This window comes from Heliangelus exortis, chromosome Z, assembly GCF_036169615.1.
Source record: "Heliangelus exortis chromosome Z, bHelExo1.hap1, whole genome shotgun sequence".
Taxonomy (NCBI): Eukaryota; Metazoa; Chordata; class Aves; order Apodiformes; family Trochilidae; genus Heliangelus; species Heliangelus exortis.
This window is the reverse complement of record NC_092454.1, coordinates 68,051,336-68,064,135: the sequence shown is the minus strand read 5'-3', so window position 1 is coordinate 68,064,135 and position 12,800 is coordinate 68,051,336. Positions and strand designations below refer to the sequence as shown.

The window sequence follows — 12,800 nt, the reverse complement described above, 5'->3', positions numbered from 1 at the left end:
GAGTTGCAGTTGTTGAGCCTGGAGAAGGCTCCAGGGAGCCCTTACAGAGGCCTTCCAATACCTGAAGGGGGTACAGAAAAGGTGGGGAGGGACTTTCTACATGGGCATGGAGTGATAGAACATGGGGTAATGGCTTTAAGATTAATGAGGGGAGATTTAGATTAGATATTAGGAAGAAATTCTTTATTCTGAGGGTGGTGACACATTGGCTCAGCTTGGTCTGGGAAGTTGTGTCTCTCCCATCCCTGGAAGTGTTCAGGGTCAGGTTGGATGGAAACTGGAGCAACCTGGTCTAGTGCGAGTTGCCTGTGCCCATCCAGGGGGATTGGAACCAGGTGATCCTCAAGGTCCCTTCCAACCAAAACCATTCTGTAATTCAACAATTCTTAGTCTCCATTGAGAAACACAGTAACAGTTGCAAGAAAATCTAAAAGAAAATGCACACTCTCACTTAGCAGCACTGATCCAATCCACATTTGTTTGTAACATTTGCCAAGGCAATTAAATTCTTTTTGCTTTCCTCATCGTCAGCATTTTCAGCGTTGTTAAATGCATAGTCCATTAGGAACAATGAAAACCTCTTAATCATTGTCTTATTAAAACATCTCCTATTCTGTATTAGTTTTCATCCCTAAGAATAAAATTGATGCATCTTATTATGCTTCTTTAACAAATCAAGAGCAACTAAAAGCAGAGTGTGATCAAATGCAATTAGCTGGAAATCAGAAGTTATAACTTCTGAATTTAAATTTGCATGAAATAAACAAGACCACTTGATACAAGTCTAGATCTCAGTCTTTGATATAGAAATATTAATCCAAAGTATCTTCACTCTGTCTAAAGGCAGAGTCTGACATTCCAGTCATTCAGTGAATTTTTCAAAACTTTATAAGAGGGAGGACTCTTCTTCCATCCCCTCTGAGGTCTTCTTAGCAGAAAATAGGACTCAACAACCTCAAAGTGCCAAGTGCCTGCCTGCCTTCCTTCCTTCCTCACTAAGAGTAAGTGAAAACATTTCATTTTCTGATCACTTCATTCATCTGTGGTTCACCTTGTATACAGTGCCATTGTCCATCAGATCATTATTTAAGTTTGTAGAAAAAGCCAGTGATAAAAATTCTACTATATAAACATTCTATACTGGTGTTTAAATATCATTAAAGGTAGGAATGGTTCCTGTCCCCATCCCAGCAGTACAGCCACCTGTCCTAGAGGACACAAAAATCTGATTTTGTCTTCCCTTTTCAGACAGTTTTTTTCTGTTAAACCATGTCAACTTATTTCTTACGTGTTTTTTTCTCAGCTTATTCTTGGGGAAAAATAATCTCAATTCTTTCAGTCTGTCCTGTTTTCTCAGCCTTAAATCTTTCTGTTTGTATCAGCTCTTCCTTACATGTAGTTTGCCAAGCCTGTTTTAGTGTTGCAGTCTTTAGCACAGAACTACCACCTGCTCCACCATTGTCCATATTGTAGCTGTGACATTGGTTATGATTTACTAAGGTATAACTTGATACTCATCATCACTAAATTTCACCACTGTGCATTTCCCTAGTTCCAGCAAATTGAATTGTGAATTTGAATTTTGATGCCCTATTCAAAAAGGCCAAAACTTTGCTACATCTACACTTCTAACAAGCAAATCTATTTCCAACATCTATTTATTTCTGAGAACACATAAATTGCATTAGGCCATAGGCAGGGAATATCACCTTGTAGAAGCTTTCAGTTTCAGGACTCTGATGGCATTTGCCCACTGGATGTGTGCAGCACCAGTTAATACTGCCTGCAGTCTAGTATGTGTGCAGTGGAACAAAAATATAAGTGAAAAATTTATAAAGCCCCACCCACAAAAGGAAAAAAAAAAAAAAAAAAAAAAAAAAGCAGTGCTGTGTCTCTTCCACAGGGAGCAGAAAAGAAATAGCATCATCGGTCCTGTCTGATGCTAATATCTTTCACAGAATCCACAACAATTCCCTTAGCTTAAGATACAAGATAGAGCCCAAAATATGGGAATGTAGAAGAAACCATGTTTTGACATCAAAGTGAAACTATCATGAAATGTTTCTTCTGTCCCCTGGAGAGACAGAGGAGAGATAAAAGATAGATACTGACAACTATCAACAGCAGCAAGAATAAACTATTCATAGTTTACCCTCATTCATTCTACTTATTAACTGAACATCTTGATTTCTTCTATGAAGGAGAGAATATACAATTTCTTTTATTTCCTCTTCACGTGACTTACTTGTGCTGTACTCATCCTGTGGTACCTGTTCAATCATCCAATAATTTAAGAGAAAAATGATTTCAAAAACTTCGAGAGAATATGAGACAGGATAAGAGAAAAACAACTATTTTTGAAGTCCTAATCAAATATGTCATTTTGCATTCTGGAAAAGCAAAAGATAAAAAGAATGCCTCAGACATAGAAATTATGGAGATATTTGTAGGCTGGTAATAATGATTTGCTGATATTGTGACTTCAAAACATATTGAAGTAAGAGCTGAGAGCCTAATCCTGGCTGATGCTGAACATCTCCTTGTTCAGCAGTTACATCTTAAGTATCAGCAGATCTCAGTGAATTCCTGAACCTATTCACTTCTGCCTCTTCATCATTTGTGAAACTGTTTTACAAAGGACAAAAATACTGATATCTTCTATTCACCAGTGCACTGTGTGCAGCCTTTATATTTGACCAATCAACAAAGTAGTATTGAATAACCATTTAGTTTTTGGTTTGTTGTGGCGTTTTTTCCAAACATTAGGAAATACCATGTTCAGTTTTCTCTCTTTGCACCATTTCAAATGAAAAAGCTTTTCCAAGAACAGTGGCTCTTGCAGCTCCTGTTTGGCTTGTGGTATTTTATTGAGCAGCTATTTGAGTTCATATCTGTGCTGAACTTCTATGAATACAGATGAAAAGGTACTAGGGAATACCCATGTCTTTTAAAAATGAAGCCTTTTTCATTAATTTTAAATAGCTTGAAGTAGTAGCTTGGAAAATATGAAAGCTCTTCCTGTTGTCTTCAAGAAGCAGAATAAATTACATTGCAGGCTGGCAAGCAGGAAGAAAATGTATTTTAGAAAAAGGACCAGAGTTAATAGCTATCTTATTTTTCTCAACTAGAGGTCAGTAGCTCACTATGCCTCCAAAGCTAAGGACCTGCAAACCAAATTTGACCTTTTTTTTCCTTTTTAATCACATTCCACATGAGATTTATGAATTGCACAGCTTACTGTAGATAACTGAAGGCAAACTGCAATGTCAAATGGCATTTTTAAAGTTTTTTTTTTTAACTGAGAACATTTAAAAGTACCATAAAGGAGCCCAGCAGTCTGCAGCACTGTCAGTCATTAGTAACTATCTGCAGTGCAATTAACTGCAGGTAGGCAATGCACAGTATGTAAATGGCCATTAGATTTGTGCACAAAGTTATGAACTAGTTATAACTTACATATTTTGCATACCTAGTTAAATGCAATGGCACCTGGAAGAATGCAATGGAAGAAACAAACTTACTTAAGAATTAAAAGTTAGATCTTGTTATGTTAAAAATCTTCTAGTAGTGTTAACATGATTTGTGTCAGATGAGATTCTAGATAAATTTGTTCTAGGTTGTGTCTCCAGCACACATATTCTTCTCCTTCATATCATAGAAAAAGCTCAAGGGAGACAACATGCTCATATTAACAGTCTCTATGTTGAATTTCTGTAAACATTTATGGAGGGAAGTTGATCTTCAAAATATTTCTCTTTTTACTTGGCTTTGAAACTTCTGTCCGAAAGAACTTATAAACTACGTAAACTGGAATAAATTCCCATTTTACTAGCATCAGAAAATCAATCAAGTGGAAAAAATAGTGTGTTTTGCAAGTTTAAATGTTCTATATGTCTAATATTACTCAGAACTTAAGGATATAATATAGGTCGTGTAATATATATTCTTATTCATTCATTCCATGTGTACCAACTGAAAATAATTTCTTTTTTCTCCTTTTAGTCACACCAAAACCATGTGCATGTATACACATGCATATGTGGTTACATCAGTGTAGAGGTCTACTAAAAAAACCCTGCCCAGTCTTTTACAGTGAAAAGCATCTTCCACAAGATCAAGTATATCTATACACAGCAGCTCTGTTTCTGGTGACAAATCAAGACATCTTTCACATTTTTTCACTAGGTGGTATTCTATGTAACTCTTAACAGTGAAAAGAGTTGCTCCTCCAAGAACAAAAAAATTCAAAGCAAGCAAATGTTCTATTGAAATCTGTGAATTCTTCAATTAATGTTCCGAAATAAGTGCATGTGTGTAAAAAATTACTTTTCATGGAGCTTTTTTTTTTTTTTTTTTAAATTTTACATGAACAGTGCTCCCTTTATTTGTCCAAACATAGAGATGTTCCACACTGGAGCAAACTCCAAACAGAAGCTAGGTCTAGCTATTAAAAAAAAAAAAAAATAAAATAAATAAAATTTAAAAATCCATCTGTAATATGAGTAGAATTAACTGCTCCATGAAATTAAATTCTTGAGGCCTGAATATTAAACTCTCATTTTAGCCACCATTATAAATAGAAGGAACCAATAATGCTATGGCTGATGCAGACTTTTCATGCATTATAAGTTTCTGCAAGACATGAGATCCAGAGAGAATCTCTGGAGAGAATTTTCAGCCTTATTCAGTATCCATTGACACTGCACAACAATCTTTCCCACTGTAGCCACCTGTTAATCGACATGCCCTAAAACCTGATTGCCAGCTCTACATTTGGAGCAGAGTAAACATGACCTGTAGTAAAGTTCTCTTTTCTCAAGCTATTCTTCTTTGGGTATTTCTTCTAAACAAATCTATCAAAATCATCGTATAGTTTTCTTTTTAAAATACACATCAGTTCTTTGGATTTGCTGCTTATACCAAAATGCTTGGTTCTGTTGCAAAATCTTAACAAATACTTGAAGGGAAGACATCCAAATTGCTTGTTGGTCACAATTGTAAACAAGGGTAATTTATATTTCAGAAATCTTTTTTACAGAGAACATCAGTACATATTTGACAGCTTTTTGTTCTCTTCTGCATGAACTGATCATAAAATAAGCTAGCATACTTAAAGGTGCAGCAGCATGCATTTTCTACTTTTTTGTTTTAATAGTAGCTGTAAAAATTTATGCTCCAGGGAAGCTACACATATGTGTGTGAGGTATGTATTTGTAAACTTGCTGAAGCTGAATGGGTGAATGTCTCAGTGAGTTACCCCTTCTAAATGTGCAGACCAACATAAATAGATATATCCACTATAAAATCAGAAAAATTCTACAGTAAGATTGACAAGATGCAGGAGCTTTGATCCACTTTGAGCAGCACCAGCACCTTGTGATATGGGAACTACTGGGCTGGGTGAGGCTGAAGCTCTGCCCAAGGACAGGAATATCCTGTAGCAGCTGACTAGAGAAATAAAAATAGGGCTTCTCTCCCTCCCTCCCAGCCTCTGGATTTCTTCTGTTTATATTTTTATAGCCCTTGCTGATTATGGCCCTAACAGTTTACCTGATCTTTATCAATATTTAAAACTGAGGAAATTCTGCCATGGTTTAAATATGTGTTGTACAGTGACCTTTAGGTGTCTCAGGACAAACCTGGTCTCATTTCTTGTTCCCTCGTGGGTCTGGTGAGGGAATACTGAAATACCACCAATTTTATAGACATCTATTGTGTCTCCTTTCAGGATGAAGAGATTTGGCCTATTTAATAATTTGTAAAAGGATATTCTGTGCTTCTGGCCATCTTGCCATTTTTCTGTGTGTATTTGCTGTTTGAGATAAGGCAGGACCAGATCTGTATCCACCTGGAACTCAAAATGAAGATAGACACAGGCTTTATGCACTGACATGTTAAACTTAGACTCTGACTAACATGTTAAACTTACATTCTGCTACCACTAATCAGCTTGGGTTTTATTGTGATTTACCTTTTTTTTTTTTTTTTTCCATCTGTAAAATGGCACAGAGCTGCACGTTATCACTCTCAGCATCTGCTTTCAGCGGTGTTTTATTGTGAAACATACAAACATACATTCTAAAACAAATTCTAAGAAAGAAATGTGATGAGTGAACATTTATGGTATAAGGCTACCAGCTCTTCCAGGGCTTTTAATTGCTTGTGTGGCTCATCTAGTATTGCTTGTTTGGGCACAAAGAAACAGGTAATTAAAATAAAATTACATTTCACTGGAGAAATAGCTTTTTTCTACCAGTAAGTCAGATGTACAGTTCTTTTCCCTTTTCCTCCCTGCTCTTTCCAAGTTTCTTGACTGCATTAGAGAACTTAGGCTGAAGTAAAATGAAGAATGATAAAGAATATATTTTTCCCACAAAAGATTTATCCACAGGAAAAAAAAAATAAAAAGAGTACATTTGCTCTTCAAATGTTGTATTTTATGCAGGTCACATTTGTGGATGCTGAAAAAGATTCCCTCACCTTCTAATAGGTTTATTTCCCTGAAATTCCTTTTCTGATCTGTCATGTTCAGCTAATTTCTTGGAGCCAGATCTTAAATTTTGAGGGAAACTTCGAATGTGCATTTCAGAATTGCATAAACTAACTGATGAAACAGATGAGTTTGAATTCAAGTGCTAATAAAATCATGTATGAGTTAGAAAGAAAATTTAATTATTGTTTTCCTGCTGTAAGTAAATGACCAGATTGTTTGGTTTGCATCACATATTGCCATTTATTTTGCACATCTATGCACAGTTATAAATACCAGGGCTGTAGACACGTTCTTCTGGTAAACAACAATGTTTTTTGTTCTAAGCCCTCATTTAAATGTTATCTCTGAGATACATCTCCAGTAGGGGAAATAAAACAGAGAGTAAAGGAATTTTCCAGTAGCTCTGCAGCAAGAATTGTCTGTAGTTCTGCATGGCTTATCATCTAGACTGGTAAAAGACATCAACAGATATATTGCATGCATGTGCAAGAAATCAAATGAAAAAAAATTTACCTTTAAGCTTTCCTAGCTGAATATTGTATATTAGGGTTGCCACTCTGTAACTGTAATAATAAGCTTACTGCCTTTATGCTATATTATCACAAATGAAACTCAGTTCAGGTGCAATCTTGTTAGTCCTCGCCCTCCAGCTGATTTATGTATTCAGTACTGCTCTTGGGTGACAAACCATTTTTCCTGTGGTAAATACATTTTCTCCTTACACTCACAACACTCTTGTTCTACGGTCAGACTGTCTGCAATTTTATCCATCTATCTTAACTCCTAGGTGCTTTAATGCTCTCATCTCTGTGTTAGTGAGATGCCAGAGGAGAAGGCAAATTTATCACTTGTGAAAGATCATCTCTTCTGGAGCATACATGTTTTGTTTGAGATGCCAAATTGGAAGCACTTGAGAGAAGCTTTTGAGAGAAGCTTTTGAAACCCTAAGAAAAGATGCAGCATAGTGAAAGTGAAAAAAAGTTGAGATTTTCATATATTGTTTTGTAAATATGTCATGAAAGAACGAGCTTGATGGCTAAAATAGCGGATCAGCCATTTTGGATTCAACCTATGACATTTTCCCTAAGAGCTTGTGGGAAACTTGTCATTCTGTACAAATTCAGACATATAACTGTCTTCAGGAGGTCCATATTCCTCCTCTGTATGATGCAAATGAAGCTCAATCACTTAAAGTCAAAAAGCTATCAATTATGGTTTTTACAAATAAGAAGTGAATTGTCTGACATTTTAAGAGAGTGAACATTTTCCATCAAAACTGAAAAATACCCCAAAAGAATAATCAAATAGTTTTGAAAAAAAAGTGGTGCCACGGCCTTTGAATTTAAGCAGTGGGTCCAGGGAAATATTCAGAGACATGGAGTGAAGTTTGGGAACTCAGTTATGTATTAGATAACATCAACTAGTGGAAATAGCATACTAACAGGCACTGTACCATGCTAAGAATTCTTATCCTGATAACAAACCAATACCCTGAATTCATATGGTGAATTCTGTTTGACTGAAGAAAATAGCATCTTTGATAATCACTAACTTTACAAGGGCTTATATAGTTGCAGTCAAGCTGTGTTCATATGTGACACAATAAAAATTCTTCTTAACTTTAACTATTAATGTTATTTTGTTGGAAACAATAACAGGATCTCCTGGGATTAATTTGGCATGATACAAATGCCAAGTAAAAAGGCACTGAATTTTTTAAATGTTAATGATTTTTATGTAACTTGTAGAGCAAGGCCCTGAGTGTAGGCGGAATAGCAGATAAAGCTTTTAATCACAACCTAAATCTGCACCAGGGCTGAGCGTGCCACACTCACACCCAGCTCTGAGGTCTGTGCCATTCCATGAAATCCTCAGGTCTCAGCAAAGGCAGTGCTCTTTGCAGCATCAGTTAGGTACCCAGATGATCCAAGTCCAGCAGGGAGATGAGAGAGGTGCCCAGGGACATCAGGGGTATACCGCAGGGATTCCTTCCACCGCACAGGCTTAACTCTTCTCTTTAATTCTCTCCCCTTCCCCCCCCCAGGTGTTCCAGGGAAATTTTGACAACGACACACACCGTAAGAACGTCATCGACCCTCCGATCTACGCCCGGCACGTCCGCATCCTGCCGTGGTCATGGTATGGCAGGATCACCCTGAGGTCAGAGCTGCTGGGTTGCACAGCCGAGGAGTGAGGTGCAGCCCCCCCCCCTCCCCCCGTGTAGCTGAACGTCCCTCCGTAGAAGAAACTGTGCAAAGTCTGTAGTATGCTGAGTGAACATGTTCACTTTCATGAACAAGTGCTCATTTTGTGGTAGGCCGCTAACTGTCTTTTGCAAAGAGGTCTAAGCCTGCCCTTTAAGTGATCCAATCCAATTTTGTCCTTGGAAGCTGTTAGTGTTGTCCCTTCTGCTGTGGAATTATCTTTCTAGTTTTCCTTTGAGTTGTTCACGCTAGTTGAGACGTGTTAGGGAAAACCAGCAGCATCCTTTTTACAAGGGAAGAGAAATAGCATGACAAAGCTCATTTGCAGCTTTAGAAACATTGGGCTGACAAGTTCTTCATATATCACACTGTCATCTTACTTGCAAAAAGTGATACTGCAGCTTTTAGCAATAAGTTTACTTGGGGATGACTGCATTATAGTAATTGTGCCTATCAAACACTGTCAATATTTATGACGTATATTTTGGAAGATACTCCATGGTACTGTAAAACACAGTACCTGTGATATTACAAGCTACCTTTCATCACTTTCATCAGAACAGTAGAGTCCATTCACCTAAAGGGTTTTCCTAACTAACCCCCCTTTACTTCTATAGTTTGCATGCTATAGACATGACCTCCATCTTTTCTCTTTGGTATTGCCATGAATGTTCCTTTCCTTGAAAGAGGTGACCTGTTTTCATATGAAACAAAATCTGCTATCAGTATATTATGAAGTTAATGAAATGGCCACAGTTTATTAATTCTGCTTGGGATGCGCTTTTTCAAGGAGTCTTGAAAAAGTACACCAATTACTCTTGGCATCTCATTTTAAGCACCCACACAGGTAAAGGCACACCTTGCATCAGAAATCCTCAGCCCGTTTCGTGACACAGTCCTAGATGGAGCCACCCGCCCAATTACTTCTTTCAGAAACTTTCTTAATTTCTGTGAGGAGGTAAATATGGGGTGAAGGAATCAGGTGCTAAAAGACACATGGAAGAAATTGCTCCCTCACTGACAGAAAACCCTTGTGGTAGGCTCTTCTTGTGGTGGTGGTCACAGCCTTCCTCCCAGGCGTGCAGGCACACAGTCTCGTAGGAGGGGCCCCTTGGCACCCTCCACTCCTAAATACATCTTTTCAGACATGTGCCAGTGAACCATGAGGGAGGCTGCTTTTATCATGCTTCATCTACAGAAATGCTTCATACATTCAATGTTAACATTTTTAATAACCAATGAAGACCCCAGTTTAAAAGTAGGTTTTAGGAGGAAAAGTGCAGCAGTAGGGAGAACATTCTCCACCGTGCCTCAGTTTCCCCTGATGATAGAGATAACCATACCAACCATTGTAGAGTACTCCAAGTTTCCTTTGAATGAAGTTCTCTATGACTATTTTGGAGTAGCACCTAAGTATACAAAAATCCTGGGACAAAGAGCAATGGGACATTTTTTTCTGTTAACCTAAAATAACAGCATTTGGCATTACTGTCACTCTTTTAAGTTCATAACATGCTGATGTGGAGAGAGGTAAATCAATAGATAGATAGATAGATAGATAGATAGATAGATAGATATACAGCTGCATGTCTTAGCAAACAATACTGACCTTTTTTTTTTTTGTCACTTTTACATTCTCACTGAAACACTCAAGTAAGAACTTGGGCACTGCTTCAGGCAAAGCAGCTAGATGGCCCACAGTCTGCAAAGGGCAAAGTTTACTTTGGAAACAAAATGGTTTGGATTTCAAAAACCTGCATTTAATCACACATTCTCCACCACAGACAAAATATAGTATCCATTGAACTGTGAAAGACTCTAGAATAGCAGCCAGGAATTTTACATACAAGAATTGGGGATATATTGGTGGCGGTTTTCTGATAGTGTCACTTAAACTGTCACGTTTTAACAAACAGAACACCCTGCCTCTATAAAATGACTTAATCCTTAAATTGTATTTATACAAGTATTTATTTTATAAGGCTTAGACATTTAAAGACTTCTAAAGACGAGTCTTGTAAAGGTAAAAGTATGTGTAAGAAATTTTGAGGTCCTGTGCAACACTGCTAACTTTGTTCTTTATTTTTTACTTTGTGCTGCATAACAAAAGCCACTAGACTGTTACTGTATTGTCTGTAACTGTGTTAAGAGCATTCCTTAATGATGTATATATGGATTGGTCTTCAAGCATAGTGAGCAATTTGAAAGAGAAAGTCAATCATGATGGTACTTCTGAAGAGAAAAAGGAGACAAGTGTATTCCTAGATTACCTACTGCCCATGTTTTGCACCCTGGCTGCTACAAACAACCAAACAAACAAAACAAAGAGGTGAACAAAAAAAGTAATATCTTTAGGGCACACACAATATTTAAAGAGGTCCAAAACCATTTTGCTATTGTGGAAGAACAATTAACCCTGAAATTAGTTACAGATATGAAGAACAGCATGTAGCTGTTTCACTAGTCATCTGCACCCAAAAAATAGAAGGTAATTTCAGAAAATGAGTCTCCCTAGAGTTACAGGGTTTTTTAACCCTCTTCTGAAATATGTGGTTTGTGTTCTTAAGTGATTTTTTTCATGCTATTCATGTTTTGCAATTTCAGTTTTGTGTTTGAATTAATCTTCCTTGGTTTAGTAATTTAATTTTTATCCACTTATTTGCATATAGAAATAGTGCTGTCATGATAATTAACATAGTCATTTTATTGTGTATTAATTTAGAATTGAGTATTTTGGTCCTGTGTCAGCTTTCATCTGCCAGCAGTTGTCAACCTGCAAAGAAAGCTCCGTACATAGTGATACCACTCTGTGATAACGTTTCAAAGAATCATAAATGTGATGTCCTCACAATTTCCACCACCATTCTGACAATTTTTCTAATGGATTATTCCTTAGCTACCGTGAAGCTTTCCTTAAATAGCATTGTGCATCCATAGTACCAAATCCTGCCATAACTGTAAGCCAAATAAGCAGGAAATAAATCCTGATTTCTGTGGAGTACTCCCAATTTTACAGAACAGATGAGAATCAAATTATGGTCAAAAAAATTTTTTTTCCTTTAATTCTATTACCTGTCTTGGAGAACATGACTGGCACAAGGGACAGTTTACAAATTAACAAGACTGTGCTGTCCCAGTGAAAGACAGTGCTACCCCCAAACCAGAAAAAAGTGTAGGACAGGTTCTGTCTCTTTAAAAGGGGACATATAAACACTCTGAAATGATCCTTGACTTCTGTATTAATTGTACCAGTAGCACTGTACAAGACTGAAAATGTTCTAATTGAATTTCACCCTGAACCAGTTAAGCATTTGTAGGCAGTCTTCACCTTCTGTAGCTCTGTAATGTGCTACATTTATAGCCTAGGAAATCAATCACTGGCACGGGGCTGAGTTTTGTCTGTGTTCTGTTAAGGGCTCATCACGTTGACTGGCTCTGGTTTTGAGGTTGACTTTCTCTTTTAGAATGGCTGCATACAAATTGGTGTCAGTCTTGAAGACCAAGGGTACTAAGTGAGTGTATCTTTGCTATACAGCTAATATGAACTATAATATTCAGTGCTGGCTTCTGATGTGTCAGTAAGTACAGAAGTATCTCAGACACAATGACCTTTGCAACCTTTCAAGCTGTGTAATATTCAAATGGTTTTGTATATACTAAAATCATGTAGAACGGTGTAAAACCAGTATGACCTTGTCTAGTCTTCAAACTTAACAATAAAACTTTTGAAAAATGAAGTCATTTTTGAAGCATTTATATTTCAATACCTTGAAGGAGTTATGACTTATCTCAGCCTCACTGGCAGCAAATGCACAGTAGAGATATGATGTGGCATTTTCCTGGATTCATTCACGGGGTCTTTGTGGTAGGTAAGTTTGTTTCTGGCAAAATCAACTGTGGTGCTGTGCTCCCTTCAATGTGTTCCCTTTGTTCTTTCAGATAAAAAAGCGAAAGTTTCAATTAATCTAAAAGTATTTTTCTACCTTACTCCTTTCTGAAGGAACACCAGAAATGTAAACTGACAATTTCATTTCCTTTAAGTCAAATTTTGTGGGATATATATCAGTCCTTATCCTCTCTTCTCCACTCCTGCATAGGCAAAT

The 12,800-nt window shown here is 37.1% G+C and overlaps 1 protein-coding gene across 1 annotated transcript in view; it reads left to right on the top strand.

The window, feature by feature from the left end:
* The window catches only part of EDIL3 (EGF like repeats and discoidin domains 3), a 227,626-nt gene extending 215,192 nt beyond the window's left edge, over nt 1-12,434 (top strand). Inside the window, exon 11 of the mRNA XM_071730704.1 lies at nt 8,538-12,434. Coding sequence (XP_071586805.1) covers nt 8,538-8,687 — 150 coding nt within the window. The 3' untranslated portion in view covers nt 8,688-12,434. The remainder of the gene's footprint in view (nt 1-8,537) is intronic.
* The last annotated feature ends 366 nt before the right edge of the window (nt 12,435-12,800 follow it).